The sequence below is a fragment of the Marmota monax genome, unplaced genomic scaffold (genome assembly GCF_021218885.2).
Source record: "Marmota monax isolate L192 unplaced genomic scaffold, Marmota_monax_Labrador192_F-V1.1 WCK01_AAM20220418_F8-fsc00112, whole genome shotgun sequence".
In the NCBI taxonomy this organism is placed as follows: domain Eukaryota; kingdom Metazoa; phylum Chordata; class Mammalia; order Rodentia; family Sciuridae; genus Marmota; species Marmota monax.
The window spans coordinates 121295-132165 of NW_026692073.1; the positions used below are offsets into that span (position 1 = coordinate 121295).

The window sequence follows — 10871 nt, forward strand, 5'->3', positions numbered from 1 at the left end:
TTAATAATAATTTCGGGCAAGTGAAAACTTATGGGAAGCCCCTAAAGTCCAAAATAATAATAATAATCATAAGCAATAATTACACATTATGTCATTTAGAGTGGCATTTTAATAATTATAACTTGATTAAGATTGAAAAGGCTTTGCTACATTTAAGACTTTCTATTCATTAGATGTATCTAAACTAAATGTCATCTTAATTTTACCTCAATGGAGAATTGTATTATTAGTAGTACTGTTAGTACTATTTGGTACCTTATCAGTTCTCTCTAGCCTGATTATCAGTGCACAGACCTGAGCATTTTTGTTCCTAGAATGTGGTAGTCCATTCCATTTACTCAGAAAAATATTAAATAGCAGAATGACATAAAAAAGTTAATGTTGTATAATTAAAATATATTTATAAAGTTTGTCATAAGTAAAGCTAAGTAACAAAAACTAAAATGGAATTTATTTTTTTGATTGTCTGGGAATTGAACCCAGGGCCTCAGGTACGCTAAGTAGGTGCTCTGTCCCTGGTCCATCCCCTGAAATGGAATGTTAAACTTATTTTGACAGTAATTTCTCTGTTCTCCCCTGCATCCATATTAACTGAACATTTTGATTTACTATAGAACTCACAGTCTGTGATGAAAGGAAATGTAACTACTATAGTATCGAGGGTTTTATTATTATTATTATTAACAATAATTATGCTGTCTCCTAATTTGCAGATCTCTTTGTTGGAATCCTTCCTTGATTTCTAGCCCAACTAGTACACAGTTCTGTTCACACCAGTGGAGACTTTTTGAACTCATGTTCTTTTGGGTTGTTGTTTTAAGTACTTTTACATATAGGAGTATGCCCACAGGTAACAGGAAACCAGTGTTTCAAAAGGAAACTTGATCACATCGCTAGATAACACAGGCATCCCAAACAAGTGTGTGAGCGCCCCAAGGCTTGGGGCTGCTGCCAGAAGTACATATTCTTTTGATTGGTAAGAACTGCCAGATGACGCTTCATGAAATGTATAATGCAAGAAAGACTCAGAGAGCTCAATAAAAGCCTTCCACCCAGCAGGTTGGGAGGATAAGAGAAAGAAAGTAAAGCAACTACAGAAGATGGCTTTGGGAGTTCCAATATCAGTCTGCCTTTTGTTCAACGGTAGGTAATTTCCCTTTTGTTTAATTAACTTTGTATCAAGGTGGAATGTAATGTAAATGTAAATGGGATTTATTCTCCGTGAATTAAAGAGATGTTGGTTTGTAAGAGTTGTTAATGATAAAGATCAGAATAATTAAATCTGTGGGTTAATGTAGTTTCTTATGAAACTTATGTTCCTCTCCTGGTATGTTTTGATTCCTTTTTTTTTTTTTTTTGAGAACTCCAAAATGTTTGCTCTATAGAATTGAAGAGTAGTTGATAACATTTAGTTACACTACCACAGTATTGTCTCCTTGTGATTGAATTAATATATAAATGCATTCACTTTTTCTTTAAAATTTATGTGTTTCTATTTTCCATAATTATAATGTAGTTGATGGAATGGCTGAAAAACAGATGAGCAAATGCCCTAGTCAGGTTCTAGATTTAAAATGGAATAAATTAAAAGCAGAATGGAAATAGGATTAAACACAGTAAGAAAAACTCTGGGTCTATTGCTTGCACTTGGACAGAGGCACATCTGCTAAAGATGCTTCCCCCCACCCTCAACAGCAATGACAGCACTGACAGAAGAGGCAGCTGTGATTGTGACTCCCCCAAACGCAGTCCAGCAAAGTAATTGGACCGTGAACAAAACCGAAGGTATTTTCTTCCCATTTTTGTACTTCAAATGACTTCTTTGAAACCTTTGAGAAAAACTTGGATTATGATAGAAACAACATTGGAAATTTTTAACTATATGTTTTATAGGGTTATCAACACTTTTAGCAAGATGCTATTAAATTGAAGTGACAGATAAATGTGTGAGCCAAGAATTACCCTTTTAAAAGGAGGAAGTGAAACAAAGGAGAGAAAGAAAAGTTGTCTTCAGCCACTGTCCTGAATGTGAAGTGTACCATATTTTCTGCTTGGCTTCCAATAACCCATGTGTGTTCGGTGACAGCTCATTTCCATTTTGGCATTCTTGAAGGGGCATCATATTTTGATCTATGACTATAAGCTTAACAGTCAAAGAAATCATGGACAAAATGAAGCATTCTCCTTCATCTTTGGAACCATCTTTTTTCTTGCTTGTTTTTTGGGGGCTTTTGTTCTTTTAACATGTGCTACTTTTCCTCCCCACTTATACCTGATTTTTTTTAATTGATGGTGATGTATTTTCTTTTCTATTTTATTATTATTATTGCAGTGGCTTCTGGCTGCTGTTGAGTGTCAGCATTGTTTTCAAACCTGTTTGAACTACAGGTGAACTTGGAAAACTTGTTGCCTGTCAAGACCTGAGACTGAGTGGTTTTGATTCTCATGCAAATCACTTAAGGCCCCCAGAGGTGAATGCTAGTGATGTGACCCAGGACGGAGGAAACATCGGATCTTACTCTAAGAGTCCAGCAAATAAAAGATAAAGTCAAATATTTCAATTTTAAATGAAATATAGTAGTATTTAACTGTTCCTCATTCCACGATTAATTTAAAAATTAAAAACAACTGAAAATATTTTATCTATTTGAGTTTTTGAATATCAGTTTGCAAAACAAAATTAGAGTGGGTTTTAGAATAACTTTTAGCCAAATTCTTCATGTCTTCTGAACCTTTGAGCAAAGAGGGAAAATTTTTATTGGAATATGATCAATAATACTGTAGAAAAAATAAAGAAGTGTGGTTTTCTCTCAGTGACTGATGTCATAGCAATATTCCCAACACCACATTTTTTCCTTCCTTAATGGTTAATTGCAAATAAATTAACTGAATTTTAGGTAATAGGAATGGAAAAGTGGGATGGAATATGTCATCTCTCTATTTTTTTCTTTGTTTTCTTGATGAAAAACTTTAGTTATTCTTTTCACTTTTTGTTTATTTTGAAAATATGAATCTAGTATCTCAGAAAATTTTAAATTAAGTTTAATATTCTCCTTAAGGAATGGATAAGTCTCTCTGTCATAGCTTTTCTTTGGAAATGGCTTCTTTCAATTCTCACATTTTCCATAAAATCCCATTTTAGGCTTGGTTAATTGAGTGTGAGTAATCCTGAATTAAGAAGAGCCTAGCACAGCTTATAATGGGAAATTCTCACTGCCTCAGAATTAATTATTAAAATTATAAATTGTGTTCACTACATCACATTTAACAAAATGAATGTGAATTCTAAGGTAATATTGGACATTCTTGATAAAAAGGTAAGTGATATAACATAATATCCTGTTGGTCCCTGAGTACCTAAAGTTTTAATTTTTCCAATATAAAATAAAAATATCCTTTAGATTTCTTTTCCTAAAAATGAATAAATAGGTTTCTCTTAACCTCCTTAACAAGGCAAATATAGTGATTTGCCACAGAATAACTAACCATGAAGGACACATTCATTCATAGCAATGATAAATTAAAATACCAAAAACTTTGCTTGAGAAAAATGTAAGAATAGTTAACTAAAATATACCCAAAAAGAATCAATTCTGCAGTTTTATGCAAGAGTCATTCCCACTGCATAATTAGTAAGGATGGTCTACGTATGTCTTTAGCATATCAGAAGATGGGAGGCATCCTGAACCATGTGTGTGCTGCCAGAACATATCTTCCTGAAGAGGATTTCCCCTAAGGAGGTTTCTGGTCACTTGACTAAAAAAATTGTGTCTAGTCATGTTCAATTGCATCGTGTTAGAGCTAGAAATAAAAACCTGAGTTTTTCTAATCCCAGGTACATAGCTTTTACCATCACTTCAGAATACCTCTTAACTGAGTTAAAATTTTAATTAATATTTGATGGAATTATCATATAACTATTTCAACCAGAACCATAAGTTGTTTCTGGATTCCTGTATGGGTCATAACAAATACCTCTTCTCAAGTCAATTACAGAAAAATGTCCCATTTTAAATTAGATTTACCATCTTTTCCTCTGGGGAAGGAATAAAATTGTTTATTATTTCACAAGCATAAATCCAGACCTTCCTAAGTGCCAACTACTCAGTGTAAAGGAGAAAAATATAAAGATTATATGAGATGTTCTACATTTATCAGCATGCAGGCAGTGGTATAGAAAACAATACTCAAAATAACCTGCTAAGATTAGAACCAATGCTGCCACCTTTTGGCAAACTTGCCTCTGTACCTGATTAGTTAGCTAAAGAAGGAACAATCATGGGTACACCTTTTCACTCTAATAAACGAATTACAGTTCTGGATGATACTAACCAAACGCTTGTAAATATAACCAACCTGCCAAAGAATCAATAGCTCAAAAGGCAAAGTGCCCCTAAAATAATCTTAAATGTCCTCTTACATATGTGTTGAAAGTCATGAAGTAGGACACACTTCATTTGTTAGTATTATATCTCCTTTTTCTAGATGACTATGCAGAAGGACCCATAGCCTTGAGATTTTCCCACCCTTGCCTGGAAGATCATAATAGCTACTGCATCAATGGGATGTGTGCATTCCACCATGAGCTAGAGAAAGCCATCTGCAGGTAATTGCAAAGAACTCCCAAGTCCTGGAGACAGGAGAAGGTGAACTTATGCCTTTGTTGTTTTACACAGTACAGTGCCACTCTCTACCTTATCTAGTTAAAACGGTGTTTGATCTGAATGTGACTTGCCAGTCCTCTTTGTACTTGACTTTCCAAAAAGGTTTTTTTTAATTTTTTCTGCTTAATCCTCATTATTTAAAAAATATAGTTCCCAGGTTAGCAGCATCTGTGGAAGCTGGGGCTTTTTGGAAATGTAGAATTTCATGCTTCACCTCAGAACTACTAAATCAGAATCTGCATTTTAATGATATGCAAAGGTGAATCCTAGTTTTCACAGGATTATTTGTAGGATAAAATGAAACAGGGCAAGGCAAAAATCTTCATAAAAAGTTCACAATTTTTATGATCATTGATTTGCTTGGTCTTCTTTTTTCCACATTTTTTATGGATGCATTACAGTTGTATATGATGATGAGATTTGTTGTTACATATTCATACATGCACACAATTAAACAATATAATTTGGCAATATCACTCCCTGGTGCTCAGTTTTCTTGACAAGCATACTACACTTTGTGTCTACCATTGAGAGGAAAATATGGGGTCTTAATGAGATGATTATTGTAAAATTCAAGCTACTTCATACCTTAACACACTGATTTCACTTGGTGTTTGCCTATTTAAATTACTTCCTTTCCTCCCCACCACTCCCCGCAATTCTGTAGGCTTTAAAGTTACTTTTTTTTTCTCTTTTTTAAGGTGTTATACTGGTTATACTGGAGAAAGGTGTGAGCACTTGACCTTAACTTCATATGCTGTGGATTCTTATGAAAAATACATTGCAATTGGGATTGGTGTTGGATTATTAATAAGTGGTTTTCTTGCTATTTTTTACTGCTACATAAGAAAGAGGTATGAAAAAGACAAAATATGAAGTTACTCTGTGTGCGTTCATTTGACAAATATCTGTCGAGCCTCTATGACATACCAGGCTTTGACATGTATCCTTTTTTAATGAAAAAGAAGAAGGTGAATCTGAGCAGTTCCTCCGTAACATTTTTGATACCCTTCTCACAGGAGTGGTGAAAGTTTACCTTTAGTTGCAATAAGAGAGTTCAAATTTACAACTTCCTTTCTTCTTATATCTGTGTCTTCCTAAGTCAAAATTATAAATGAGGAGGATAGCAGGCTCAAGTGGGTAGAGACCCAGTGTGTCTTGTTTACTAGTACACATTTAGCATCTACTTTTGTGCTCAGAACAGACACTGAAAAAATATTTGTTGAATGAAAAAAAAAATCAAGAAATGAGTATTCATCCTTATTTCTGGTTTTTCACACCTTAAATCTGTGTAATTAGGGAAAAGTCAAGAAATCATGTAAGATACATTAATTTTAAAATACAATTATACTTCCCCTGATATACTTTACTGTTATCAGTTTAACATGACTAAAATTGTCCATTCAAAATTAGAAAAATTTGTTTTGCTTATGAGAGGATCCAATCAACATGTATAAGTTGCATATTTATATAAGAATCTAAGAAGAATAACGAGGAAGAGAAGGAAGGAGAGAAGAGGTGAGGGAGAAGGTGGAGGAGGAGGCAGCCGGGGAGGAGGAAAGGCTTGTTGGTGGTCATAAGCTAGCTGTTTGAGATCCAGTTCTGATGAGAGTATTGTGCATGTGACAGGTGGCAGGAGAGCTCTGAGGTGAAACCTGTGATGACATAAGGAAAGCAGAAGCAGCTAAGCAGAGATGTAGCTTGAGCTGTCTTCTCAGCTTGATTCTACAGGGAGATGGAGAATGTGAATGGCATCATAGACCTTCCCAAGGAGGAGAAAGGTCTTGGTTTCAGTTTACCACATGGGTCAATCAGGCCACAAACTATTCTTGATGGGCTAGTGGGCTAGTGAGCAGGGGTTTGTAATTTCCCAGGAATCTCTGGCAAGGTGTTCTATTGGCTATGGCAGTCCTCTGGAGAATGGTGGTGCTGTCAGCCTGTTAATGCTTACAGCCACTGAAGGATGGGTCTACCATTGAGTGAAGGGGATCTGGGCAGGGCACCAGGAGCAACTGATACACCAGTGCATTCTGTGATCTATGATGACCAACACAAACCACAGTCATAAGGAAATCAATGCTCTGTTTTAGGTGTCTAAAACTGAAATCACCTTACAACATCTGTTCTGGAGGGAGACCACTCTGAGGATTTGTGGGCGTTTTCATCATGTCATTTGGGAAACTCAGTGGGCCCCACATTGAAATCCTCAAGTGAAAGAACAAAAACGTCAAGCTGACTAGACTTGAAAAGAATGAAAGTTGGGATCACAATGAAATAAGAGGATAAGATTCAACATTGTTCTTTAGTGTTTGCCATCATTAGGAGCCATGGAAGCCAAGTGAACGAGCTACAAAGGAAGAGGTCAAGTTTGCAATCCTAACCTGGGTTTGTTTGTTGTGTGGTTATTGTTCTCACTACAAAAAAAAATTGTGTTTTGTGCTTCTGACCATGTCAGATGTAGGTTTTCCCGGGAATAATTGTCATCCTTTCTGCAAGCCGCAGCAATTCCAAGTTCAGCTTGCTACCCAGCATTTGGATAGCACAACCTAAATGTGGGCTCTTTGTTCACTCAATGGACCTCATCCCAAGCATTCTGTTTTTATAGTATCAAAGGAGTTTAATCTCAATTTTAGGGTGGTATCAGTGTTATGGCATCTTGAGCGAACCAAACATGTGTCTTAAGTGCAAGCCATTGAAAAGAAATGAATGTCCAAAGAAAACACAAATCATAGCTAGCTTATGACAATACTGTGCAACTTTTATCTGTGAAACATGGAATAAGCTAAAGACTTTCTCAGAACTAAAAGCCATCTGGATATCAAATCCAGAGTAGGCTAAGCATTTCCTTTCCATATAGATTATGAAATTCTCTGTTGGACTTATGTTCCCTCTACTTTTGTCACTTCTAGTCATTATCAGTGGTATTAACTGGTGACCATTCATTTGAATTGAAATCCAAGACTTTGGCCAATGATTAAAAGTCTACAACTGGTCCTGAAGTAGAAACTGACAAACTAGACATGAGAGTTATTTCACCAGCCAAGAGTGTGTGGAAACTTCATCATTTCTGAACAGATCTGCACATAGAAAAAAAAAAATGGAGCAATGGTAGAAATAACAATTTGGGAACCAAGGTCCTTCCTTTTTAATTATACTTCTGCTACATAATTCATACAGTCTTGTGCAGGTCCCTTAATTTCCTGGGGCTTTGGTTTCATCTTCTCCAAGACTCTTGTGGTTCTAAAGTTTAACAATGAGAGAAGAAAGAAATTTTCTGCACTATTAAGTGACAGATGGAAGTGACAGTTCTATCATCAAACCAACCTCGAAGCCCAAAAACACACCACTAGCCATTATCTTAGATGTATATTTTAAAGATCAATTTATACAATAATAATTTATTTTTAAGAAAAATATAAAATTAAATTAAAGAATTATAACATTAAACATCTTTAAGTTTCAACCTAATAGCGTGGGCTCATATTGTGACGTCGATAAACAAAACAATTTTGATCATGAGATTGATAGAGAGAAAATCAAACTTGAGTGTTTGAACAATGGCAGCCTATTAATAAGCCTTCTTTTGCATTAAATTATAGATTTTTATTCGCTCCTAACTTCCCATTTCGCTTTCCTTTGAAGAGAAGGGATTTCACTTGCTTTGGTTTTCCTTCAGAAGGAATTTAACACAGATGAATCACAGGTCAGCACTTTCTGCCTGTCTTCACACAGCGTTCAAAGGTTACATCACCCCAAGGGGTGGGGAGCCAAGGTTCCACCCATGACTCCAGCACCGCACCTAGAAAGCTGTGCTCTTCCTGAGCATTTCAAAAAGATGTAAAAATGCCAGGGAGAGTCCAGGAAGGCGTGTCTTTAAGTAATTAAGGACTGCCTCTTAATGAAAGGAAAGAGGAAGCAATGATAGTGTCTACAGAAATGGTAACCTAAATGGTTACAAATATTGGCAGTCTGTAAATACCTGCCAGTTTTAAACTTATTACATTGAAATTAGAACAACGTCACAGCAGTTAAAATTTTCAGCATTGCTAATCCAAAATGTTAATCCAAACAAATGCTAATACAGATTCCTTCTTTCACCTAAGGAAAAGTATGCATTAACAATATAAAATCTACCCAGTGAGACTGTACAGAAACTTACAATGTGGTTTATGAAGCCATCTGTTTGTGGTCTGTCCTATGAAATAATCTTGTGATCCCGTAACTCCCAGAGTTAATTTTGCAGGAAGGAATCTCTGGCATTCCCATAGAGCTGGAGCCCCACCTGGCAACATTTACATACATAAAGGACTTGTACCTTGTAAGGTGGAAAATGCATAAATACAAGATGATCTGTCAATTGTTTCATCTTGTACATTTTTTTTCTCCTGTATGCAGTAAGACCCTGAAAAGTGCCTACCCATGAACTTGCATTTGAACTCCACTTTCAGCCATCAACCATGGATCATTAAGTGGGGTGGATGACTTAGGAAAGAAATGACAGCATGCTGCTGGCATCTTTCACTAAATCAACCTGGCCAAGGGGTTCATCTGCTTCTTTCAGTCCCCCTTTTGTCTCTTCCCTATTTCTATCCTTCAATTCTTTGAGAACACTTTCTTAGCTCATCAGTATTGAGGAGTACATCATTATTTAGCATTTTGATGGGATGGGGGCAAACATTACAATCTCCTCTCTGAGCCAGTAAATCTCCAATTAAAAGAATTCAAAATTGCTTATCATTGTATCCTCTCTCCCCAAATTAGCTTTCTTGTACAATCATGTTTTAGTAAAGTTTGAAGAGGGTAAAATTATAACATAGCTCATCTTTCAAAGTGCAAATCTAATCCTTCAGTTTTCACATATCCATTTTGGTGACATCAATAAGATTTTCATTCATTATATTTAATTGAAAAAAAGTCTTAAGAAAATAATAAGACAAACATCAGCAATTTGAGCTTTTGATATTGAACATAAGAACAAGTCATATACACAGAAGACTATGAGTAAGCCATCTAACTTCGATGCATTACAAAACATAACATGCTTTCTGTGTGTGATATAAATATTGATATTCTGCAACCCACACTCATGGGAAGGGTTACCAAAATCTCTGTTGCAAAATACCACCCTTTCTGGCTTACATCATGACTGCATGACATCAGATGTGAGCATCTGCCAAGATGAACTGGAAGTGTTGAAATTTAATTTGTCATTGTCTGGCACTGCTGATCTGGGTGAGTCCACATTTCTGTCCAAACTTTGGTGCAGACCAATTCAGTAGCACATTCAGAAGCATATCTTCCAAATTCTCTATGAAATTTGTTAATAAAAATTCAGTCAATCAATGCCCAGCCCAGAGCTCAAGAGCTTGAGCAGTTAATCTGAGAATTCCAAGGCTTGAGAATTCCAAGTTCTTGAGAATGTCCATGTACAAAAACATGTCCCATCATTTTACTTCACTCCTCTGCCAAAACTGAACATGATGAATGTTCTAGATTACAGGAAACACAGCTTCCAAAAAAACAACTCATAAAGATTAGGTGAATGATTATATGATAATAAGAATTGGATTTGTTAGTCAGGCCTTATTTAAAACCTCATGTTCTTTCTTTGTCTTTTTTGGGGGAGGCGGGCAGTGGGATACTAGTACTTTCTTTGTCATTTTTATGTCTCAGTTATTGGAGCATAAATTTCCTAGATTGAATTTGGTTAAGACAAAGGACAAGCAGCTATCAAATTAGTACTTTTGATCTTTAAGAGGATAATAATTAGGTCTCACATCTTTCTGGAAAGAATGGCGTCTCTAGATTTTTTTTCAATTGCAACAAAAACACTAATTCTGTATTAAGTTAAGTTCCTTGAAAATCAAGTTGAAGAAATAGTTTGAGAGCTACCATTTATGAAAACTTGCACTGTTTGAAAGTATTTGCATTATTTTGATTAAAAACACACCTGTGGTTTCAAGAAGGCAGTTCACTTGTTTAAGATTACATAGCTTTTTTATTTTTATTTTTTTTAAGAGAGAGAGGGAGAGAGAAGAGAGAGAGAATTTTTTAATATTTATTTTTCAGTTTTCAGAGGACACAACATCTTTATTTTATTTTTATGTGGTGCTGAGGATTGAACCCAGCGCCCTGCGCATGCCAGGCGAGTGCGTTACCGCTTGAGCCACATCCCCAGCCCCAGGACACATAGCTTTTAAGTTGCAA

General features: G+C 35.7%; 1 protein-coding gene across 1 annotated transcript; it reads left to right on the plus strand.

Annotated features, from left to right (window-relative positions):
- Window positions 1-763: 763 nt before the first annotated feature.
- Epgn (epithelial mitogen) lies at window positions 764-8800 on the plus strand. Its single transcript, XM_046458397.2, has 5 exons — window positions 764-1143; window positions 1696-1785; window positions 4486-4606; window positions 5366-5518; window positions 6755-8800. The coding sequence occupies exons 1-5, from the start codon at window positions 1101-1103 to the stop codon at window positions 6807-6809; spliced, it is 462 nt and encodes a 153-aa protein (XP_046314353.1). The 5' UTR covers window positions 764-1100; the 3' UTR covers window positions 6810-8800.
- The last annotated feature ends 2071 nt before the right edge of the window (window positions 8801-10871 follow it).